The sequence below is a fragment of the Hyperolius riggenbachi genome, chromosome 1 (genome assembly GCF_040937935.1).
Source record: "Hyperolius riggenbachi isolate aHypRig1 chromosome 1, aHypRig1.pri, whole genome shotgun sequence".
NCBI lineage: Eukaryota > Metazoa > Chordata > Amphibia > Anura > Hyperoliidae > Hyperolius > Hyperolius riggenbachi.
In genome coordinates this window covers 546,173,450-546,199,536 of record NC_090646.1, presented here as the reverse complement: position 1 = coordinate 546,199,536, position 26,087 = coordinate 546,173,450, and the positions used below count along the sequence as shown (strand labels likewise).

Genomic DNA, 26,087 nt, shown 5'->3' with positions numbered 1-26,087 from the left:
ATTGTTGCAAAAATCTTAAAATTTAAAACACATACAAATAAGTAAATTTCTTCCTGAGTAAAATGAGCCATAAATGACTTCTCTCCTATGCTGCTGGCATTTACAATAAGTAGTAGAAATCTGACATTACTGACAGATTGTGGGCTAGTCCATCTCTCCATAGGGTATTCTCAGCATGGCTTTTATTCTTTATTAAAACATTCAATGAAAAGGATTTATACAATGATGCTGGCCAGCCTCCCTGCTCACTGTACACGTTTTTGGCAGCTGGATGGAGCAACTGCCATTCACTAAGTGCAATTTGAAAATAAAGAAATCCCTGTAAACCCCCCCTGAGAAGATAGGCTAGTCCAAAACCTGTCGGTTCTGTCAGATTTCTACTACCTACTGTAAGTGACAGCAACATAGTATAAAAGTAACTTATGACTCATTTTACTCTGGAAGAAACATACTTTTTAAAGGGACTCCGAGCTCAAGTTAAAAAGGAAAATAGTACTCACCCGGGGCTTTCTGCAGCCCAGTGCTGGTCGGGAGGTCCCACGATGGCGTCCTGGCTCCTCTCCTAGGCCCCGCTCCGGAATGGCTGCCCGGCGGCAGCCTGGCGACACTCCACTCTTCTTCCACGTATGACGCGGCTGACGTCACCACGCCGGCCGCCTCGCGTCATCACGGCGGTCGGCGTGACAGTACGGCGCTTGCGCGATTAAAGCCATACGCGGAAGAAGAAGCCCGACACTCAGCCCAATGTTGCCGGGCTGCCGCCGGGCAGCCATTCCAGAGTCCCTTTAACTGTATAAGTTTACATATATTTTAAATTTTAAGATTTTAGAGAGGTCCTTTAAGTGATACTGATAAACTAAACTGCATAACTTTATCCTTGTCAGCAGCTGCATTTACCTTATAGATGATCGAAATATTAGCAGTGCCTGTAGAAAAACCTGCCACCCCTTAGGAACTTAAGCAAAGCAATCTTCTATACATGTGCTGGTGTGGACAGACGTGTACCTACAACCTGCACAAATTGTGTTTTTCAGAGAGTAAAAACTTGAATAATCTATTTTAGAAGCTGTCGTGGGCAGTTTAATGTAATAAATCTTGCTTTGTTACATAGTATTCTTGTAATAGAGTTATTTCATATAAATAATCACTGACAATTTATAAACACTTTTTGTATTTCTTTAATTTTTACAAAGGAAAGTACAAAAAAAAAGTGGGGAAAAAATAGAAAACTATCTACAATGTGCAGTCCTAACATCTATAAATATAGATTAAAAAAATTTAAAACCTAAATATAAGATCCTAAACAAAGCAAAATACTTGACAACAGATCAACAAAACACAAAAATACTGACAGTTTACTAATACTTGTTACAGCACTAGGAAATTATTCTGCAAGCAATTGTAACACAATACTTCATTTTCTATCACATGGAAAATACTAAGCGTGTTTGTTCTTCCACTACAAATTAGCTTCCTTGTGTAAGGATACATTGTTATACATCTCCATTTATGTATGTACTGAAAAACTTTGCCATTAAATGAAATAGTTACTATGTTGCAAAGTATGAAAAAAGTATAGCAAATATTGCTTTTTTTGCATTTGAAAATACACAATTTTATAGAAATGTAATATAGCTAAAAGTGTACATGAACACATATATATATCAAACAAACAGCTACCACTAAGCGGGAAGTGGCAGGTGTCTACTCTCCTTGGTCCTGTATTGTACTCATGGAGCTTCTGACTTTGCTATGCAAATCTCAAAGCCTCTGGTTTTCGAGGTTTGGATATGCACTCTGACACAGTAATAGTTGTTGGTACACAGCAGGCCATGCTACATGACAGTACCACTCTGTTCATAACCAGAAAGGAGCAAACTAGTTATCCTCCTGAGTTGTAGTATTGTTACAGAGAATATGAGCATTTGTCAGATCAAACACATTATGGTGTCAGTTGCATAATTGGGGAGAGGGGTATATTTAGGGATGGGCAAACTTGTTTGCGGGTGAACGGTGCCTGGTGAATAACAACAGTTTGCCGTTCATTTTTTACGGCAAAATTTTGCTCCCAAAATTTGCATTCGCATTTAACATTGAAGTCAATGGCCACTGACTAGCGGTTAGTAGCAAAGCCCCCATCTATGCTAGAATCATTTTTTTCATTGTTTTTTATTTTTTTCATTTTAACTCTTTGTGGAAATGGGTAAGGGGTGCATCAGTACCACTATACTCATTTCACCTGGGGAAGTGGCGAGTTTCTTGGGGTAACATTCTTGAAGGGTTCTCTCAGATGTCACCATGAACACCCCCCACCAGGCATCGATGCCCCTACCTCCTCCATAGATTGGACAAGGTCTCTGGGGGAGAGGGGGAGGCTTGGCTGCACCTCTCTTCCAGAACCCCCCGTAGCATTGATCATGTGGGATGGTCGAGCTCAGGCTGCAGGGACCCACACAGTCTGGACAGCGCAATCAGGCTATCCTAGCCTGCATGGGTGACAAGAAGATTTAATGTAACTTTTTAATGGCCAAATTACAGTTACATTTTTAAAAAATGATGTGGGGTCTCCAATCCCAAGCCTCTAACTGCTTGTCACCCATGCAGGCTGAGATGGCCAGATTGCGGAGCAGGGAACACATGGGGCTCCTCAGCATGAGGTATACCAGCCCACATGGGCCATGGTATGGGGGAGCTCTGGAAGAGAGGGCGGGCCAAGTCTGCCAAGCATTCCCCTCTCTCCAGAGCCCTGGCCCAATCTATAGACAAGGGTCTCTTCCCCTCCTCAGGTGCCCAGGAGGTGTTTAAGAAGGGGACCCCCAAATACCCACTCCCTCCCCAGGTAAAATGTGTATAGGGGTACCGATTTACCTCTTAACCCAGTACCCTCAGAAATGATCCAGGGCCATATCCTCTCGATTCCCAATGGTGAATGGTGTGTGCGTTGATCCCAGCCCCGATGACTGAAAAATAGTGCTGCACACATTCCCAGCCTTGGACTGGCTATACTAGTATAGCAAGCCACAGAGCAAAGATATTCTGAATCCTGCTGCAGAATGCCATTTTGCTTTCTGCGTGTTAGAGATGATCGCCGCCGCTCGCCGCCAATTCGCCGCGTTAAAGGGCCCCCCCAAAAGCCGAGACCCTGTGCGCAGCCTGGCCAATCAGTGCCAGGCAGCACTGAGGGGTGGATCGGGACTCCCGCTGACGTCACAACGTCGATGACGTCATCGCGATCGTCGCCATGGTGATGGGGGAAGCCCTAAAGGAAATCTCATTCAGAACGGGATTTCCTTATGGGCAAGCGTGCCGGTGGCAATCGGAGGGGTGGGAGGGACGCCGCAGGGAGGGGGCATCATGTAGCTAGCGCTAGGCTAGCTACATGATTAAAAAAAAAGCAGGGCCGCGGAAATCAGAACGGCAGGGAGGTTAAAAAACATTTTCCTTTCAAGTATTCAAAATTGATTTTCTCAAAAACAACTTGGTCTACTTGAACTTTTTTTGTTCTTGTTCCCAATGTTCTCCTTAACATACCCTTGAAATTCGGTGATTCTAGAATGTACGTGGGTTTGATATTAACCGCTAAAGTTCTTAGACATTCGCCTGCCATTAAAGTCAAAGGTAAAATTCGGGAACGTCTTGGTAGACGTTCGTTGGGGATGTTCACCCATCCCTAGGTGTATTTTGTTTGTTGTTTTTACAGGAGTGTAAGGTTTATTTTAAGGCATTTGATATTTGCACATATGCTCTTCTGCTTCCTCAAAGAAAGGAAATAATGCTTCATTTCTACAGATAAAATAATCTTAAATACCTGTTTTTCTTTACACCTGACCTGCTTATTCAAAATTAGAAGAGAGCGTCAAACACCATTAAATTAAACTCAATACTTCGATAATGATTCAAACAAAACAGGATTTAAGAAAAAAAACAATTATGTATTATCAGTTACTGAATTTTATCCTGACCACTTCAAAATGATGTGATTGGGGTCACACCTTATAGGAATGCTCCATGAAAGACATTTTTGAGGTTTTGTCAAAGGCAGGACTCTATTTCCCTGTTATTTTAACACTGTGGGCATTGTATTGTTCAACTAATCAAAATCAACTATTTGTTATTGAAATCTTCTACATCATTATTGTTCTTCCCACCAACCAAAATGTTTTTTACTGTATGACTGACAGATCACTGAAGCGGTGGGGAGATAAAGCGGTAATGAGCGCAATATTACACCCAGCAGTAAAATAATACAATTTGGTAATACACATGTTGCAATAATACCTAAAACAAAGTTACCTGGTTTGCCTCAAATCAGTCCATATGGGTCAATATCATGCAGTCACTGTCTAGCATCTGAGTACAGGCAGACAGATAGATAGATAGATAGATAGATAGATAGATAGATAGATAGATAGAATGTCAGTCAATAAACGGGAAAAGAAAAGCAGCATTTCTATAATAATAAAGAAACAGACATAATTACTCACATGTTCTAAGTAAGATCACCTACCCATACTAACTTAAAATATTACACAAAAAGTACCCTTATCTCATCTGAGCCCACGGTCAGGACATCTCCAGGACCTGGATCTAGATGAAATCATGCTAGGAGAGTTCTGAAGTCCATTGCTGTACATGAACAGGACTTAATTTGTTATTCAATATGCAGAAGACATCCTGGAGCAATGAGGACAGTAGTGGTGGAAGCCTCTACTTGTAGAACACTACTACACAGAGGTTTCCAAAGTGGCATCCAATAAGTGCATCAGCTTGGCTTACAAAGCCCCACCTAGCATGATACTCAAGTGCATTAGCCTGCACAATTTTGCCCTTGACACCAGTGATTTCAAACTCCTCAGCACTCTAAGGCTAACAGTAAGTGGAGGTGGGAGCACACTGGCATCACACTGAGGACTTATTTCGGTCTTATACCTGCAAAACTTTTGAGAACAGTCTTTGTGGTGTGTTTAATACTGCTATATTCAATACTTAGTAGAAAAATATACATTTTTCATATCTATCTAGGACATTTGTATTACATGTGCATAGTGATTTAGAAAAATATTTCTGTGAAAAATATTATAAAAAGAGAAGTAGAAAATAGATACATTATAAGTAAATTGCCCCAAACTTGAAAAAATATTCCAAGTTGAAGACTGTTGTGCAAACTAGAAGAAACAGAAATTGAAAGTGTTCATAACAGTAATCTCATCATACGTTTTACAATATATGATGAACTACTGTTGCAGATGGTCCCAGTAAAATGGAATCATTTTTAGGAGGTAGCCACTATCGTTTACCGTGCCCTACAATGGCAGATGGCTCCAGATGGTGAACGGACCGGCTGGGTCGGCTCATTCTACTGCCATGAATGCGAGCAAATGCCTTGGGTGGACTTGGGGCTGCAGTCACATGTTCACTTCTCCGAGGAGCAGAAGGCTCTCCACCACAAGTCCTGCTAGACAATGCTGCATCCTTAGAAGCACTAAATAGCTGGATACCTTGTTGCATCACACTTATGAACATTTGTGAAGATTGCTGATGGTGTTGGGACATTAACAGAAGATTGGAGGCAATTTTTTCTAAGATTGCGTTCTGCTGAGCAAGAAGATCAGTACTGGACTTCTCTGAAGCCACGATCTGTTTCAGGGATTTATTAATATCCTTCACATGACCATTCAGGGCATTAAACTTCCTGGACATCGTTTTCCGTAATTGGCTCTGTTCCGCATAAATGAGAGCTGTGTGCTCGCTGATGTCATTCCGCATAGCAGGCGGTACTTGATCACTACTGAAAGGAGGCATCATTGGCAGTTCATTGTATGCCTCAAGGGAGGCTGTCTTTTGTACATTTATGTGCTCTTCTTTCTCCGGTTGAATGTCCTGCTGCATAAAGTAATCTTTCTGCTTGGAATCTAGGTGACTTGAAAGAGGAGCCATATATATTGCTGCTTTTTCTTCTTCTTCTACATCACTGAAGTCTGCCTTGTCTTGAAGAGCACCAGTCTTGGCCAATCCAGTAAATATTTCTAAATAAAAGTAAGAGAAATTTGTTAAATGACATCAATATACAGATTTTTTTTAAATAGGTCTGAAAACCACACCACACATACAGTATTATAAGCTGAAGTGTAGGTATTATGCAGAAAATGTAATCATAAATGAAAAGACCACTACGGTCTACTAAAACTCAATTCGTTCAGAAAAGTAAAAGGCTACGGTTTACATGAAACAGTAGACTGTATGTGTAAAAGTTATAAGAAGTTATCAGAAGTTTGAACCTCTGAGATTATAAATAACTGGGGCATAAGAGGTCAGAATTATCTCTTTCAAATTTCGGGAAGGTAATTTAATTGCCTAAAAATATTACTACTGATGGCTTCTTATAAGTTGTTTTCTAGGTGGATGACCAAGCATAGTGAACACAGACAAGCAGATAGAGCAGCACAGTGGCATGTTCAGATCCCACTGAAAGCACAATCTATTTGGAGTTTGAATGTCCCCCTTTTGTTTTTGTTTGCATTTCCTTCAGTATTGACAAAACATAAAGAAAGGTCAATGGGCTCTCCCAAAATCGCTCGTAAACTTTGACAGGAACACCAGAGTGCAAGTTCTTTTGAGTAATCATTGCTCATGAGAAATGTTCAATACACTTGGTCGAGCAGAAGTTTTCTTGGTACGATACATATATGTAAAATAAATGTGTAAGGTAAATACATTTAGTAACGAATGAGTGAGAGACACCTGCTGGGTTCTCAGATGAGACAAATCATTCCACTATCAGGTGCTCAGATAAAGCTTTTCTCTGATTATAAATCAGATCTTTTCACAAAGATATCTCAAGCTAAAAGGGACTTCTTGGTGCCCTCTACCATAATCCTTTATGGGCCACACTGTACTCGAGTGTCACCTATGGCAATCAAATAAGCAGTAATATCAAGATCGGGTTGTGTTGACAATATATGTGACATGGGACACTGGAATAGCTACTCGACTACAGGCCTGACTGCCAATATTGTGCTGCATGTCTAAACCTCAGTTCTGCCACACTGGTCCTGGTTTAATAATACTACTACATCACACCCCCTGCAAGTACTGTGGTACCTGAACAAATACTCATACACCACAAGTACTGCTGCCCCTCTCCAGTACTGCAGACTAACCAAAACTACTATTAACTCTGCTAAAATATTGCCCCCCGTACTGCTACCAACCACCTGAATATTGCTGCACATTTCCCTATACATATTGGTAACCCACCCCTGGGACCATCTCCCACTGTAAATTTGGGTTTAAAAGACAAGTTCTCCTAGTGTTCAAACTTACCGGCTTCTCAATGTGTCTTTGAAAATAAATACTTAAACATAACTTTTTTTATAGGTTAGCATTAACATCTTACAGCTGTGTTTCTTGATTGAACTGCCAAGTGTGTTTAAAGGTTACGTATACTTCCTTTTATTCTCCTACTAATAAGGATTTTAGAGGATATGAAAAGTACGGTACTGAAGGCCAAGCTTTGACTTTTTTCAGAAGTGAGACTGGTGACATATATAAGTATGATGTAGCATGATTACTCATCCCTTGATATCTAGCTTTAAAAATAAAAAAAGATTTGTCGTAGTCACAAGGACATGGGGTATATTTATTTTTATATAAGTATTTATATAGCTCCGACATATTACGCAGCACTGTACAAAGTATACTGTCTTGTCACTAACTGTCCCTCAGAGGGGTTCACAATCTAATCCCTACCATAGTCATTTGTCTATGTATGTATCGTGTAGTGCATGTATAATAGTCTAGGGCCATTTTAGGGTGAACTTATCTGTATGTTTTTGGGATGTGGGAGGAAACCCACGCAGACATGGGGAGAACATACAAACTCCTTGCAGATGTTGGCTGGGATTCGAACCGGGGACCCAGCGCTGCAAGGTAAGCGCTAACCACTATGCCACCATGGGATGTATAAGGGTTGTAAATAACTTTTAATACGGTAACATCAATAAAAGAATAACTAGTCTTCACCTTAACTTGACTCAAGTTCTGCATTTTATTTCCCACGCTTGCTCACTGCCTGCTACATCAAAGAGGCCGGATCAGAAGCCACTTTCGCCTAACCATCGAAATGGAGGAAATGCTATGCCTATTTAGGTTTGAACAGTATGCGCTATATAGCATATAATCTCAGCAGTTGAAGGAGGACCCCATCTAGGCCCTCTAGAGCTAGGCCTATGTGGTCAAAACCCTATGTTACGCCTATCCCTATGCTGTTGTGTATTAAAAGGATATAGAGGCGCCAAAAGGAATATTATAAATATATATATATATATATATATATATATATATATATATACTGGGATGCGAAAGTTTGGGCAACCTTGTTAATCATCGCAATTTTCCTGTATAAATTGTTGGTTGTCACGATAAAAAAATGGCAGTTAAATATATATAGGGGACACATACAGTGGTATTTGAGAAGTGAAATTAGGTTTATTGGATTTACAGAAAGTGTGCAATAATTGTTTAAATAAAATTAGGCAGGTGCATACATTTAGGCACTTTTGTCATTTTATTGATTCGAAAACCTTTAGGACTAATTATTGGAACTCAAATTGGCTTGGTACGCTCAGTGATCCCTGACCTACATATACAGGTGAAACCAATTATGAGAAAGGGTATTTAAGGGGGTCCGTTGTAAGTTTCCCTCCTCTTTTAATTTTCTCTGAAGAGTAGCAACATGGGGGTCTCAAAACAACTCTCAAATGACCTGAAGACAAAGATTGTGAACCATCACAGTTTAGGGGAAGGATACAGAAAGCTGTCTCATAGATTTGAGCTGTCTGTTTCCACAGTTAGGAACATATTGAGAAAATAGAAGACCACAGGCTCAGTTTAAGTTAAGGCTCAAAGTGGCAGATCAAGAAAAATCTTGGATAGACAGAAGCGACGAATGGCAAGAACAGTCAGAGTCAACACACAGACCAGCACCAAAGACCTACAACATCATCTTGCTGCAGATGGAGTCACTGTGCATCGTTCAACCATTCGGCACACTTTACACAAGAAGATGCTGTATGCGAGAGTGCTGCCGAGGAAGTCTTTTCTCTGGCCACAGCACAAACATAGCTGCTTGAGGTATGCTAAAGCACATTTGGACAAGCCAGCTTTATTTTGGAATAAGGACGAATTAAACTAAAATTGAGTTATTTGGGCATAACAAGGGGTGTTATGCATGGAGGAAAAAGAACACAGCATTGCAAGAAAACACCTGCTACCTACAGTAAAATATGGTGGTGGTTCCATCATGCTGTGGGGCTGTGTGGCCAGTGCAGGGACTGTGAATCTTGTCAAAGTTTAGGGACGCATGGATTCCACTCAGTATCAATAAATTCTGGAGACCAATGTCCAGAAATCAGTGACAAAGCTAAAGCTGTGCCGGGCCTGGATCTTTCAACAAGACAACAACCCTAAACACTGCTCAAAATCTACTAAGGCATTCACGCAGAGAAACAAGTACAACATTCTGGAATGGCCATCTCAGTCCCCAGACCTGAATATAATTGAAAATCTGTGGTGTGAGTTAAAGACACTGAAGCGAAAAAAAAATGATGATATAATGAATTGGTCGTGTAGTGCAGCTAAGAAATAAAGCATTAGGACAGGATACATAAGTCTAATATTTGTTTCCAGTACAGGAAGAGTTAAGAAACTCCAGTTGTTATCTATGCAAATAGCCATTGAACTCAGTCGCAGAGAGTTCTGACTTCTCATTAGGTTATGTCAACTGTATTGTGTTTTTCTTTTGCAGAGAACAGTTCAGGACAGGTCAAAAGTTCACTGCCTGTTCTGTAAAAACATTAAGAATGCTGAGTAATGTGTGAACTGCAAGTATTAGAGAATGATGCAATGTTATAAAAAAAAAAAAAAAAGATGTATAACTGAAAACAAAAATATGAGAATATTTTTTTTGCTACCAACGTTCTAGTAATTACCCCTACTACACAACCAATTTTTTTTTCCGCTTCAGTGTCTCTTTAAAGAGAGCTGTTAATGCTCGGAAGCCATCAAACCTGAATTAACTAGAGATGTTTTATAAAGAGAAATGGTCCAAAACCAGAATCCAGACTCTCAATGGAACCTACAGAAAGCATTTAGGCCTGGTGCACACCAAAAACCGCTAGCAGATCCGCAAAATGCTAGCAGATTTTGAAACGCTTTTTCTTCTTTTTCTGTAGCGTTTCAGCTAGCGTTTTGCGGTTTTGTGTAGCGGTTTTGGTGTAGTAGATTTCATATATTGTTATATTGTTACAGTAAAGCTGTTACTGAACAGCTTCTGTAACAAAATCGCCGGCAAAACCGCTCTGAACAGGCGTTTTTCAGAGTGGTTTGCGTTTTTCCTATACTTAACATTGAGGCAGAAACGCATCCGAAATCCAAAAAAATGCCTCACCCCGGGAGGATTCATTTCTGCAAAACGCCTCCCACTCTGGTGTGCACCACCCCATTGAGATACATTGACCAAGCGGATCCGCAGCCGCAAGCGGCTGCAGAAACGCTGAAAAAGCTGCTCGGTGTGCACCAGCCCTTAGAGGCTGTAATTTCTGCAATAGGAGGATCTACTAAATAGGAGGATCTACTAAATATTTCATTTATTGTCTAATCTTGTTTATATCATTATTGCACACTTTCTGTAAATCTAATAAACTTCATTTCACTTCTCAAATATCCCTGTGTACGTCTCCTATATGATATATTTAACAGACATTTTGTATCGTAACAACCAACAATTTATACAGGAAAATCATGTCGATTAACAAGGTTGCCATCCCACTGTGTATATATAAAGCAATAAAAACAAGGGGAAGTAACACTGAATGAAGAGTTTTAGACAAAAAATGTCATCAGAAATGTTTAATTTGTACTCCAAATTTGTTTTTGATGACATTTTCCATCTAAAACTCTTCATCGGGGAGGTAAGTATTACTTTCCCTATATATATTTTATCCTCTTGATGCCTCTGTATCCTGTTTTAAACAACCGTTGGTGGAGGGGTCTACCCCAGTCTTTTTCCATTTCTACAGAAAGTGACATCTTAACCACCCCGAGGGGACGGGTATAAGTTCCCCTCCTACCGTAAAGGTGGTTGCCTATCTGGTATTCAATCTAAAAAAAAAAATCTCCCTTGATAAACAAATACTACACCATAAAGGACTCTCGATTTCTTCTCTTCTCTATGCTACTGAACAGAGATTTTTGTGTATCGCACTCAGTGTGTGAAAATCTTGGGTTGGAAAGCTCGGCCCTGGCTCAGGAAGCAAAAAATATGTTCCACCAGATTCCTGAGCATTTTCCTTGTTTCATCAGAACTGCTTTTGGCTACTGAGAATCATTTTATGGGGGCCTAATGACACTTCCAACATGCAAGTAGACATTATTGTCAAGTAATCCTAACACTGCACTTGCCCAAGAGACAGCTACTTTTGACCCTCATTTGCTTCTTGTCAAAGGAGATGGAAAATGTCTGATCAGGGCAAGAATGAGTGTTAGCATCATATTCTCTACCCTTTTTTTCCCCTTATTATGCTAAAAAAAATCTTGCGCTGTTTTCCCATGTTACATATGGCAGCAGTTCTGGTAGGAAAATAGTTAATAATGAAGATTTAAATTCATTTTGTATTAACACAGCTCAAAGTATTCTTTTTCCAAAATGCTACTTTTTTTTTTGCTCCCTCTTGCTCTGCACTTTTCCCAGCTGCTTCTGCGGGTCTTAACAGAGCTACACAGCCAATGCGAAAGTAACTGTCAATTGTATTTCTTTGTAGCTACACAGCTTTTTTTCAGCAGTCATATTCACACTCCAATCAAATGTATAGATCAACAAGAGGAGAAAAAAAAATCAAACACATCACCTTTGAAAGTATATTGGTGGCCCACAAATATTTTATACATCAAGGACCCATCAGAAATGCTTAAAAGTTTATGAAGTCTTTAAAGTTTTCTGTATTTGTATATGAATGTAATCTAAAGCATCATCTTATTTTCAAACAAGTCCTAAGGCTTAGTTCACATTGCAAAACACAATCGCAAAGCAATTACCGATACAGATTTTACAATGTTATTATCAGAGCAATTTTTAAAGAGGAGCTGTCAGCTATACTATTAAAAAAAAATAACCAGCACATATATAAGTAGATAAATACTTGCTCTATGTACATAACGTATGTATTGCACTGTCCAAGTTTTTATTTCAGTGAATTTTAAATAGTAAATAAAGAGAATTATGTTTCAGGCATTTGCCATCTTAATTCCCTCTGACTGAAGCCAATATTGATGTCATTTCCTCCCTTACTCTGGGAGGAGGGCGTCCAATGCAAACACAGACAGTCTTCAGACACTCCCACCCAGATCCACAATAGAAAGTGCATTGTCACTGTGTAACTCTGTAGCTTGAGAAACATGAGAAATATTGGCCAATCAGAGAGGAACAGAGGTGTGCCAATCAGACTGAGGGGATACTAAACAAGCAAAAAAAGACAACCCAGCATGCCCTGAAACTTCCTTTGTGCGGCAGATGTACCAAATAAGAGCCAGGGAAACTGGGGCAAGATGTTTTATGGATAAGAAAAAATAAAAGTGATTTTTAACTTTTGGATTGCCTGGTTAGCATCCATATTCCGTGTTTACCAGATAAAAATAAATAATTGATTTTTATTTTATGCCCGGCAGTTACACTTTAACCACTTAAGCCCGAAGGGTTGACATTTTTTTACATCCGAGCAACTTTCACCCCCCATTCATTTGCCAATAACTTTATCACTACTCATCACAATTAATTGATCTATATCTTGTTTTTTCTGCCACCAATTAGGCTTTCTGTGGGTGGTATATTTTGCTAAGAGCCACTTTACTGTAAATGCATTTTAACAGGAAGAATAAGAAAAAAATGGAAAAAATTCATTATTTCTCAGTTTTCAGCCATTATAGTTTTAAAATAATACATGCCTCCATAATTAAAACTCACGTATTGTATTTGCCCATATGCCCCGGGTATTTCACCGTTAAAATTATGTCCCTATCACAATGTATGGCGACAATATTTTATTTGGAAATAAAGGTGCATTTTTTCCGTTTTGCGTCCATCACTGTTTAGAAGCCCATAATTTATTAAATCATATTGATATACTCCTTTGACATGAATATTTAAAAAGTTCAGACCCTTAGGTAACTATTTATGTTTTTTTTTTTTTTTATTATTGTAATTTTTTTTTTTTATTTAAACTTGTATGTGGGTATTTTTTGGTGTGGGAGGTAAACAGGGTTTTTTTTTTTAATATATTTATAGGTTTATTCTTAAAACTTTTTTTTTTTAGGTGTAATTTGCTATTGGCCACAAGATGGCCAGAATCAAAAAGTCCTGGGAGCGATCGATCTCGCTCCCAGGCAGAAGAAAGGAGACCAGAGCTCAGAAAAGCCGCAGCGTCTGAAGAGACGCTGTCGGCTTTTCTCCGGGGGGGTCCGATCAGCGAAAGGGATTTATAATCCCTTTCACTGATCGGTGGGCTAGCGGCCAGCAGCGGGGGCGTGCACGGGGGGGGCCCGCGGGGGCGCGCGCGCGACCCGCGGGAGTGCGCGCAGCCCAACTGGATGAGAAATCTCGTCCAGTTGGGCTTAAGTGGTTAAAGGAATGTCTCTAAGGGCATATTCACAGTGGGATGTTGCGGTTTAATGCGGCATTAAAGTCGCCACCTGTCTGCATTTAGCAGTAATGCACTGCAAGCAGCGAGTTACTATAACGCTAAATTTTTCAAGGCGACATTAACGTTGCACAGTGAACGTCCCATAGGATTATCATTGCAGTGCGGTAAGCTGCGTTATAAGACTTTATAACTCAGTTCCGCAACGTGCCACTGTGAATGCGACCTGGAAAATAGTACATGCAGCAAGATATCATGTTTCCAAAACTCAAAATGCTGCAGTGAGAACACCCTTATGGGGCGACACTGCACTGGCGTTTTGCCAATCGCTGGCGTTCAGCAATTGGCCCCAGATTGAATGAGCCCTAAAAGTATATGAAGAAAGCCTACTTAAACAAACAAACAAAAAAAGTTACATTTATGTATATATTAAAAAGAAAAAAAATATCTGCATATAGTAAAAGACAGTAAATCATGCTCATCGTATATGGTGTAACCTCCTTGTGCCACAATAACTGCAACTATACCTTTGCAGTAACTGTTGATCAGTCCTTTCAATAAAAACAGTTACTTAAATTTTTTTACGTGATATTAAAGGCACCTTATATTTAATTTTTGAGTCTCCATTCCTACTTTAACTTGTATAAAATAATAATCCAAATTATAAAAAAAAAACAACACACGAGAATCAAATGCAGAGTGCATCAATCACACCAAGTCGCATACCAGCTCAGCTTTATAAGCCTCAACTTACAATATTTTTGTCAAACTGGGTTTTCTGGAGAGGAAAATGTAATATTGATTTTTGGCAACTCATAGCGAAAACAACTGCATTTCTGTTATGAAGGTAGAAAAGGTGATTATTTTTTTTTCTCTTAAGCAAAACACAACCAAACATACATCCAGAAAGGTTATTTTCTTATCATGTGCTTCTAACCGAAGAAGCAGTCAAGTATTGATTTGTTACAAGCACCAATCAGCTCTTCTATGAACAAAGCGGAATGTATCTGTACAGAATTCAGGTCATCTCTTTGCTATTATATGTCTATTCTTTGTAGTTTGGTTAAAAAAAAACAAAAAACGCTGGATGTTCTGAAAACAGTGAACAATAAGAATGAGCACAGACTCTAATCAGTTGCATAGCACTATCCAACAAACAGGACCAGACTGAATAGAATCCTGGCCAAAATCCAGCCCTGTTCGACTATTTTCAGATGGGATAATCAAGATATATTATTGGCAGTGAAAGAACATTTTGACAAAAGCTGTTAACCACTCAAGCGCAACCAAAATGTTTAACATTTTTGACTACCAGTGTTTATCTGCTCAGTGGAAAATTATTTTTTGCTTGTAATAATTACTGGAGGCATAGATATTTCATAGCTAAAATATTGGCGACTTTCTTTGGTACCATTTCCTACTGCGCTCAAGGGTAACGGCACTAGACACAGCTGGGAAAGGGCTTTTTATTTGCGATTGTTTTATTACATAATCAAACGTGCCAAAAAAACTTTTTTTTTTACACAGCTGTTGAACTTTTAACTGCAACATGAATAGGGAATCCAAAATCCCTGCTAATTAAATTAACCATTCTGTTAAATAAAGCAAAACTTTGTCATGAAATACTAAACAGATGGGTCGCTGATTTGTATTTGAGCCCCAGAGCTTGCTTAGGATGTTTTTGGGCCAGAATGCTGATGCGGATAATTTGACATTACATTGATTGTGATATTTTTTCTATTTGACTTGTATTACCCTTTTGGAAACCAACAGTCCACCCAGACAAATGGTGTGCACAAACTAGAGTCTGGGTGGCAGAATAATAGTCAAATGTTAGATCAATACATAGAACAATAACATGGATGTAAATCAAGTACAATTACATGCAGATGCATAACTCGGGAATGGAATATTACATTTAAAATTGCCTTACATTTTAGAGTGCAACTCTTAGGGCTGAATTTCTGGACAGGCTACAATGGCATGGGCCTTGGGCAGCTGTAGCCTGAGGGGGTGGCTAGACATAGGTGAAGGTTTTCTGCATACGGGATATAGGTTGCCAATGGAAAAGTGAAGCAGCAAATTGTGAGCAACATATAGAAGAAGGCAGCTGCACATAAAAGAGGGGGTACACATGAAAGAGAGGGCTGTACATAGAATGGGAGAGGGACTGCTGTAGATCAGAGGAGAGCCACAAGAAAATTGGCATAGTGCTAGAAGAAAATATACTGTATATTCAGCTTTGATAACTGAACTACTTGTAAATCAGTAGAAGGATTAATCTGGCCTTTCAAAAGCAATTACTCTCCTATTTCACATTTAAAAACCAATGCCAAGTAATTCTGGGTTCCATCAACTGGCATTTTTTTCAATTATTGCCTATTCATGTGAAAGCAATAGTCTTGAATCTAATACCACTTAATTTCCAATCACTGACTGTACTGATGTAGTTTATAAATCATACAAAAACTTTGCTTTACATGCACTGAAATAAAGTCTAATATTAACACGTCTGGGTCCTAGTGAACGGCAGCTTCACTAACTACAAACACTAAATGGTTTTATTAAACAATGAACCAACAGAATTAGAGAAAGCCCTTTCATAAGAGGCATGTGGATGCATTCTTTTCAGACCTCTGTCAGAAAATTGTAGGCTATTGGCTGTAATACTGAGCCTCTGGCGAATGTAATATCCCCTTTTACTTAACTGGGGCGTCTTTCAGCCCCCATTGACTTGTAGGTCCCTTGCTGTTCTCTTGGTCCTCTTTCTCAATTGATTTTCTGTAGGCCCCAGTAAAGTCTTCAGGTTGGCCAAGTTGTGCACTACTGCACTGTGGCACTGATGTTTAATCACGCTCGAGTGGATAAGGAGCATTCTGTGCGTGTGCGGTTACGAGTCTTAATGTACTGTACATGCACAATACTATGTTCCATGGCCAACTTGTGGACTTTATTTGGTCCTTCGGTGGATTGAGGAAGAGGACCAAGAGGACAGTGAGGGACCTACAAGACTATGGGGGCTGGAAGAAACTCCAGGTAAGAAAAAGGGGACACATTACACATCCTCCTCTATATCCTTTCAGATAGAACTGCAGACACATGGAAAACTGGCATTTACATACATCTTTTGTCTTTAGTTCTCTAAAGTCTAAAGGGAATTTTTAATATTTGAAAAAGATAAATGTTTCATATCATTTCTTTGAAAGATTGCATCAAGTTATTATAGCAATTAGCAATAGATTATAATGCTTTTGCACTATCTCTGAGTATTTATAGAAACAAATCTATGAATAGAAAGAGTTGGTTTGGACTTGTGGAGATACAGTCACCACTGATGCTCTTAGATTTATATTATGCCTGTTTTTAGACTTGCTAGCATCATGGGTGTAATAACAGCCGGTTAACTTGTTATATCCACGTACCTGGGTGCCATGTGACAGTGACATTATTCACAGTACATTTACTCAACTTGCCACATATTTATTTCTGTAATATGGTTTGAAAATGACATTATGTCTGTCCTAGTTAGATTCGGTAATGTAACAATTACTTTAAACTTGTGGGATAGGTTTCTGTAGCCTCCTGATTTTTCCATCTGTCTGGTGGTTACATTTATAAAGTATAAATGAGCTTATTGCTGTGAAGCTGGGAATTTTGTGAAGATTTTAAGTAGCACCTCTGGCTATTCTGAAGCTTGCCAAAGCAGATTATACCGACACTCGTACAAAATAGAGCAAGTTCATTTTATTTTCTTGGAATGTAACCATCTGAAAGAGGTAGTCACATTTTTAAAGGGACATCCTGGCCAAATAAAAAATGATATCCTCAGAAATGTTTCTGAAAGGCTCCATTCAAAGCTATTCACAATCACGAGAGATTTTTCCCTGTATGATAATTCAACATCTTACCCTGAATGATTCTTGCCTTCCTTCCTACCCCAACCAGGAAGATGAACAGCTCTTACAGAATATACAATGGAAGGCTGCATAGCTTTGTACTGCACTGAGGAGTACAAAGCTAGCAGTGCAAGAATGATCATTCATTGCGATTCCAATGTGCGTTTCCGATTTTCCCTGGATACTATCAAAATAGGAAGAAAAACGCTGAAAAAAAGACCAAACTTTCTCATAAATATAAAAGTGCTGTGCAGCTTATGAACTGGCCACTAGAGCTCCAGGCTCACTGTCATGTAACCGCAGTGAGTTTGGCGCTCTAGATTCCTATTCAGAGAGCTGCCAGGGACACTAGAGGATGCAATCCGGAGTGAGGACAGGTAGCTTTACATACTGCAGCACGGTCCTAGTGCACTGTGCATACGGGGCCCCCTACACATATAACCTATAATATATCCCCCATGGATAGGCCCGACCACCCTGTCTGTAAGCCTAACTGTCTGATAAAAGCTAAAATATTTTTTTTTCCCCAAACACAAACTTTTGCAACATCCTTCTTTGTGGTTAGTCAACAAATTTGTTGACACCTCTCCAGTTCATCCTAGACTTGCAGTTTGTTACTGAAAAATATATTTCCCACTGCACTGCTCCCACACAGGCTAAACAGCTGATAGTCAGCAACTCTGAAGCCTTGCACACATGCCTGACTTAAGTCGGCTGAGGTGGCCAATAACGACAACCTCAGCCGACAATCAGGCATGTGTACAGCAGCCGGCAACACTCAAGCATTCCACCGAGCAGATTTACTCACCTCCAGGGACGTGATCCCCCGGCTGATCCAATAATTCGCCTCAATGTCACACATGCGACACTCATCGGCCCTCCATCGCGCCATGCATAACACAGCGCGTCATCAGCTACGTAGCTGACATGCGTGTGTGCAGCCTGGCCCAGCGATGTTGCCCCAAGGGTGACATCCGTCAAAAGTGTGTACCCACCTTTGGGATACTCTGCACCCACCCACTATCCAATTCTGGAAGAGTCTCACTCTAACAGCAACTGTACAATTTTTCAAGGGAAACAAGGCATACTGTGACTTAGTGGCTACCTTCTTATAGCATGTCATCTGTGACTGGAACTAAGTCAAAAGGCCTTCAGAGTTGTGGAGACATGATTTAGATCCCAGAAAGCTTAGATTCCCCCCACGCCTCGAACAGGAAAGTATACTAAATTCTCTGGACAGAACCTTGCAATCCATATTAATTCATCCCTAGCATGGATTTTTCTTTTCCCAAAGATTGTGAGCAACATTCAGATTAATCAAATGACTATCTCCTTGTTATGCTTGTAGAAGGCAGAGCTTGAAGCTCCAAAACAGTATAAAAGTGGAAAATCAAACCCGTGGAATGCATACATACATATATTTGCTCTTAACACCAGTGATCAGAGACTACATTATTTATACAGTAGCTGGTTGAAAAGATTTAAAGCTAGATAATAATGTAACCTTTGAGGATTCATGTTTTATTTAGACATTTCATTCCATAAGGGATATAAATAAGGTAAAAACACCTGACAAGTCAACACAGGAAAGTCAATCAAGCGCCGGCTGCAAAAACGTATGAATACTAATCTTACCACTAATTCTCCAGCCACTGTTATTAAGGGGATAAAAGAGCAGCAAAGGCTAGAAGACTATTTTTTTTAAGAAAAATGTGGCAGCCATATTCCACATTTTGATTAACTATTGTTCTAATAGTGAGGCTCATCAGAACCAATGTCTTAAAATAAAACTTCAGCTAAAAGTTATTTTAGTTCAAAAAGAACCTTTCTAATTTTCTATTGCTTTAAAAATATTGGTCCACGGAATTAACTTACTCTGCTAAGATGCCAACCAGGACAGGTGCTTGCGACATGGCTTCTTCACAGAGTTGGCTTGTCAGACGCTTACATAATATTCTCAGTTAGGGTGGCAAGTAAACAAAAACTAGGAGATTGATGGTATTTCATTTAAATATAGTATATGCTACATTAAACTTACGAAGAACATATACTATTTTATCATATTTCGTTAACAATAAAAAAAAATAAATTTTTTTTTTTTACTTGGAAACATATGAAACATTACAAAATGAATGTTTCAGTCGTTTGGTGTGGCACCTGAACATCAACTTGTTAATTTTTTGTATGCAGAAGAGAGTGCCATTTATCTGTCAAAGTAAACAAGTCAAGGCATCTTCACTGCACTGCCACAAAATGAAGCTGTTATCATACGTACAAAGCATGCCAAGTCACATTAAAAAAATTGGGGATTTAGAAAAAAAAAATCAACTTTAAACTTAATAAATAAATAGCAAAAATAAATAAATAAATAAATAAAACCCCACAAAACAAATGATTCCATTTAACACCACTGGAGAAATGTACATATTAAGTTCTTGGAAAAGGTTTAACCACTTCGCCACTGGGGGTTTTACCCCCTGACCACCAGAGCAATTTTCACCTTTCAGCGCTCCTTCCATTTATTCGTCTATAACTTTATTATTACTTATCACAATGAAATGAACTAGATCTTGTTTTTTTGCCACCAATTAGGCTTTCTTTAGGTGGGACATAATTATGCCAACAATTATTTTATTCTAAATGTGTTTTAATGGGAAAATATGAAAAAATGTGGGGAAAAAATTATTTTTCAGTTTTTGGCCTTTATAGTTTTTAAATAATGCATGCTACTGTAATTAAAACCCATGAAATGTATTTGCCCTTTTATCCTGGTTATAAAACCATTTAAATTATGTCCATATCACAATGTTTGGCGCCAATATTTTAATTGGAAATAAAGGTGCATTTTTTTCAGTTTTGCTTCCATCCCTAAGTACAAGCCCATAGTTTATAAAGTAACAGTGTTATACCCTCTTGACATAAATATTTAAAAAGTTCAGTCCCTAAGGTAACTATTTATGTGTTTTTTTTAATTGTAATTTTTTTTTAATTACAAAAAAAATATATTGGGGAGTGTGGGAGGTAAGGAGTTAATTTTTAGTGTAAAGCTCATTTATTTGTATGTTAAAAATGCTTTAGGGTGTAGTTTTACTATTTGGCCACAAGATGGCAACAGTAACTTTTTTGTTTAATGCGAGAAGCAGCGGATCATTGCGGGGCTTAGATTAACGAACGGGAATGAATTTTCCTGTTCATTGATCTCCGGGCGAGCGGCCGACGGCGAGCGGAAGCGCGGGCAGCGACGCGGGCAGTGGCGGGAGCGAGGAATCCCTGGTGGTGAAAGGATGGAAAAGGTGACAAAGGTGACAAAGAAATGCGTACGCCTGGGGTTAAAGTGGTTAAAGGTCGGAGGAATTTCATATTTGTTATATTTACTATGTTTATTGTATGGTTTCTAATTATGCGGTTTAAAAAATGTGTATTCTTGCACAATGATTATTCTAGTGCTTTAGCAGAATGACTGAATGGGGATTTTTCCAGTTTATGCTCCCTGGTCTCTAAATTGAACCTACACTCTGCTAACCTTCAGCTGATCTCATGTCTGCCTTTTTTTACAGAGATAAAACAAAAAAAAAACCACAATTGTACAATTGCACAGTGCTAACTTTGAGAACCTTGCTACAGAATCTGCTGTTCCCTGGCAGAAGTCCTGCTGCTACCTGATTGCTCTAATAAGTAAAGGGGAAAAAATTATTTTGTTTATTTGGTCTGTAATTTTTTTTTTTTAAATGTAAAATATTATTCCCTCCATTTTTCTTCTCTCTCTCACTTCTACATTATTTTTTTGACTGCAAAATGTTTTGGCATGATAATATTGGAGATCGCTCAATCATCTTCCTGGAAAACAATTTGCCTGATGTCCAGTGCCTATACATTTGCTTGGATTCCCTTAGTGACATCACTAACCATTCATGGTCATGTAGCAAGAATAACAGGATGAAATTGTTAAAAACTGTTTAAAAGAGGAAGAAGTGATTGACTTACCTCCCCAGTAAGTAGACACCAAATTGGTTGATTTAATAGTCAACAATAACATGTATTTATACACTCCACTATGAAACGTGTTTCAAAGGATCAAACCCACTTCATCGGGCAATAACTGGTGCAATATCTAGTACTGGTCAGTGTAGCAGCCAAACACCTCTATGACAGAGGCATTCTCTCAGCAGCATATCACAGATATGTTTCTGATGTACCAGATACTTTGGGCTCTATACAGGACAGTGGCTTTGACACTTACTAGAGTTCCTCCCCTTCTTTGTCCACTGGGTGTACAGTTTCTGTATAATAAGCCACTGCATATCGTGAGGCACTTCCAAGTCTTCACATCGGCATCCTCTATGTTCTCCTCTGGCCAGTGAGGATGAGTGAAATCTTCCCCACACTTCTGCTTTCACAGTGGAAGTTCTGGTTTAGAAGGCAAAAGTGTGGGGAAGATGGAGAGTAGCATGGAGCACTTCCGCAAGAGGCGGCGATTAAGGCGAGTTAATCCCCTTTGCATGTCCCACATGCTCCAGAACTATTTAGTTTTTCATAAAATTGATCTTGCCAATCCCTATTGGCCTGCTTAGCACACCAGCCGGGCATCTGATAACTGGCAGCACATATGCATTAATGGTATTCTTCCCACTGAGCCTCTGGTGGTATTTGGCCGTTGCTGTCTCCCATGTCTCTTCAATGAGGTTCCCATGTGACTGTGGGATATCAAGGTACCTCTAGTACATCTATGCCAGTAACCCTGGCAGCTGCACCACATCAGCCTTAAATATTTTCCTCTATCTACTACTACATGGCCAAACTTCTCCAGTTCTAATGACACCCCAATTTTCTCAATGCAAATCCATGTCAGGTGGATTAGCAAATCAAAGAGATAGCATATCCTAGCAATCCACATGCTAGCCTTGCAATGATCTGGTTGAGGGGTTCAAGGCCTGGAGCCCTAGCTCAACTGGCTTGCACAGGTATGAAAATTAAGATGACTGTCTTTATCAGTAATGTCCAACTCCTGTCCTCAAAGGCAGAGGTCCTCACACATTTTTGGCACAGGTCATTTTAATTGATGGGAGTGAATCGGCAAAGGTGCAATTTATCAAGTAGAACACATTTCTCTGTTCATCCTAAGCACTGGCATGGATATGGCCCTCAAGGTCTGGAATTTGACATCCCTGGTCTGTAAATAGTGGGAAGCTATTCTTGGGCATGTAGGATGGGGACTTTAATGTTAGATCGGTTTCCAAGTTAAGATTCAGATGGCTACAGGTTACATTTTGTGAGTGAACACCTTTAAAATAGCAGAATTCAACAATTTGAATGAGGTTTGCCAAGCCTGGGTTGACTGCAGGGGTGGCACAAACATGCTTTGCAACATAATAACTCCTTAGACCATAATTGATGTACCTTTGCTTATCCTTACACTGCATTTACCCTCCAATTTGTAGGTTTGTAATTAGTTGTAATTGATGCCAATTTTCTTATTAAACGATTATGTTTAGGTTTTAGACCTTGGTGTTTAATTTATTTTGTTATGAAAACTTTAATAAAAAAATGGTTGAAACTAAAATGGTAGAATTAATAGTATTAGAAAAACTGCCAAATACATTGTTAAAGTCTATTGTCCAATAATATAAAATTAAATTTCATTTCTTTGTAGACACTATAACATATTAAAATAAATTACAATAAGGCTGTAAGGTGCATCAAACTCAGAACTTACAGCCAGAAAGGAAATGTCACAGTTAATTGTCACAGAGCAGAAGAGACAGATCAGAGTACATTAAAATACATATTTAATTCATCCATTATGCCACAAAAAATGCACATGAGAGTGATTGGATCTGATGGCAAGCAGATTCTAAGTGCTCTCAATTTGAGTAAAGTATCAGATGCTGTCTCTCTTGGTACCACTTGATGTTAGAATTTGTTGGAACAAACAAAATGGAACACCATCTAAGATGTCTGTTTCTACAGTCTATGAACCTATGAGAATAATGTAGTACAGATGACTGGAAGGGCATATTGAAGGGATATCTCAAGGACACTCAATGCAAATATGCTTTAACCAAATTTCCAAAATTCTTGAGTCATAACAGATACATACTGTACATATCTTCTAACAGTTGGATTCTACCTGGAGAGAACTCAACAGTGTAACTTTAAAGCCATACAAGTAAGCAGATTAGGTTGTTAAAGGGAACCTAAACTGATAGGGATATGGAGGTTTCCTTTTAAACAATACCAGTTGCCTGGCAGCCCTGCTGATCTCTTTGGCTGCAGTGGTGGCTAAATCACACACCTGAAACAAGCATGCAGCTAATCCAGTCTGACTTCAGTCAGAGCACCTGATCTGCATGCAGTGGCGTAGCTAATGAGCTGTGGGCCCTGATGCAAGTTTTACACTGGGCCCTCCAAGCACTCTATACAAAACAATTGATACGGCACAACAAAACCTACCAATGGCAACTACAGTGTCAGAGGTGCAAGAAGGGGATGAGGAACAGTTTTTTAATGATTACCAATATTCAAAGTATCTATAGAAGTGATTAGTATGAGCAAAGGACCAATAGAAAGCTAATACTACAGTTTAAAGAAGGCCCTTCGGGGCCCCTCTGGCCCAAGAGCCCCGATGCGGTCGCTACCTCTGCACCTCCTATTGCTACGCCTCTGTGTGCATGCTTGTTCAGGGGCTGTGGCTGAAAGTATTAGAGACACAGGATCAGCAGGAGAGTCAAGCAACTGGTATTATTTTACTTCAAACTTACTTCTCAGTTTAGGTTCCCTTTAAGCATGGGGCAGAAGATAGTTGTGGGGGCGCCAACTTCTCTATATTTATATATATGGATGCTTAAAGGAGCACTATCGCAAAAATCATAACATTTAAAGTACATGTGAACATATACAAATAAGAAGTACATTTCCCCCAGAGTAATATGAGCTATAAATTACTTTATCCTATGTTGCTGTCACTTACAGTAGGTAGTAGAAATCCGACAGAATCAACAGGTTTTGGACCAGCTCATCCCCTAATGAGGGGTTCTCAGTTTTTTATATATTTTGAAAAGCACCTAGTGAATGGCAGTTGCTCCATTCAACTGCCACAAAAGTGTTCAGTGAACAGGGAGGCTGGCCAGCAGATTTGTATACATTTTTTTCAGGGAGTGTCTTTATAAACAATGGAGGCCATGCTGAGAATCCCCCATGCTGGGATTGTCCAAAACCTGTCGGTTCTGTCAGATTTCTACAACCTGTTGTATGTGACAGCATCATAAGAGAAAAGTAGTTTATGGCTCATTTTACTCTGGATACTGAAAATACTTCTTATTGGCTTGTGTTTACACATATTTTAAATTTTACACTTAATATAAAGGGGAAAGAGGCGCCCAGAGAAGATAAAATGAGTTAAAAACAAATAAAATGAAAAAAAAAGTGAAGTGGCTCACCTTATTGAAGACAAATTTACATATTAATAACATTTTATTGCACTGGCAATGCGTTACGTGGGTGCATACCCACTTCCTCAGGCCAAATAGCAGTGCCTAATAGTGCTTGAAGCCACAAATAAGGCGCCTCTCATTTGGTGATAGTGGTCCTTTAACCCTCTGGGCGATACAATTATATCGCCCAGGAGGTGGCGCAGCACTATTTTTTAAATTTTTTTATTTTTTAAATCATGTAGCGAGCCCAGGGCTCGCTACATGATAGCCGCAGCGCAGCGGCATCCCCCCACCCACTCCGATCGCCTTCGGCGATCAGAGTAAGCATGAAATCCCGTTCTGAACGGGATTTCACGTTTTCTCTGATCGCCGGAGGTGATGTCGCTGCACAGCGGCTATCATGTAGCTAGCGCTAGGCTAGCTACATGATTTAAACCAAAAAAAAAGTAAAGTGCTGCGCTGCCCCCTGGCGGTTTGATAAGACCGCCAGGGAGGTTAAAGCAGATTTCCCCATCTCTGTCCTCAAGGCCCACCAACAGTACATGTGTTGTAAAAAAACCACAAACATTTACAGGTGGGGTAATTAGTGTCTCAGCAGAGCTGATGAATGAGCTCTGTGATTTTATACAAAACATGCACTGTTAGTGGGCCTTGGACAGGGTTGGGTAACACTGCTTTAAAAGATGTGATCCAGCACTTTGATTGCCCCAATAGGCTGCATGTCACGACATCACTTGACATGCAGCCTATTGGTTCAAAGTGCAGGGATCACGTCCTTTACAGTGACTAGACCCACAGGGGCTCATGGCGGGACAAGTGGAGTGGACATAAAGTAACTAGCGCATGCTATGCTGCACTACAGAAGCATAGCGTGCGCTCCGGTGAGTGATGTTAATTACGCACGCTACACTGCCAGCAGCGCGTGTAGCATGCAGACTGATTAAATCATGCGAATAACAGGAGGTTACGCACGTTATGTTAGTGAATCAACCCCATACTGTTTGTGCATTACAGAGAAAGTTGGTTGGATACACTTCAGACTGACTATTTCCTTCACACTAGTTTCTGCT

At 39.5% G+C, this 26,087-nt stretch overlaps 1 protein-coding gene across 2 annotated transcripts in view; it reads right to left on the bottom strand.

The window, feature by feature from the left end:
- Positions 1-1,252: 1,252 nt before the first annotated feature.
- The window catches only part of SEMA6A (semaphorin 6A), a 321,282-nt gene continuing 296,447 nt past the window's right edge, over positions 1,253-26,087 (bottom strand). For both annotated transcript variants that reach the window (XM_068247141.1, XM_068247149.1), the window contains one exon: positions 1,253-6,026. In XM_068247141.1, the coding sequence (XP_068103242.1) occupies positions 5,287-6,026 (740 nt within the window). In that variant the 3' untranslated portion in view covers positions 1,253-5,286. The remainder of the gene's footprint in view (positions 6,027-26,087) is intronic.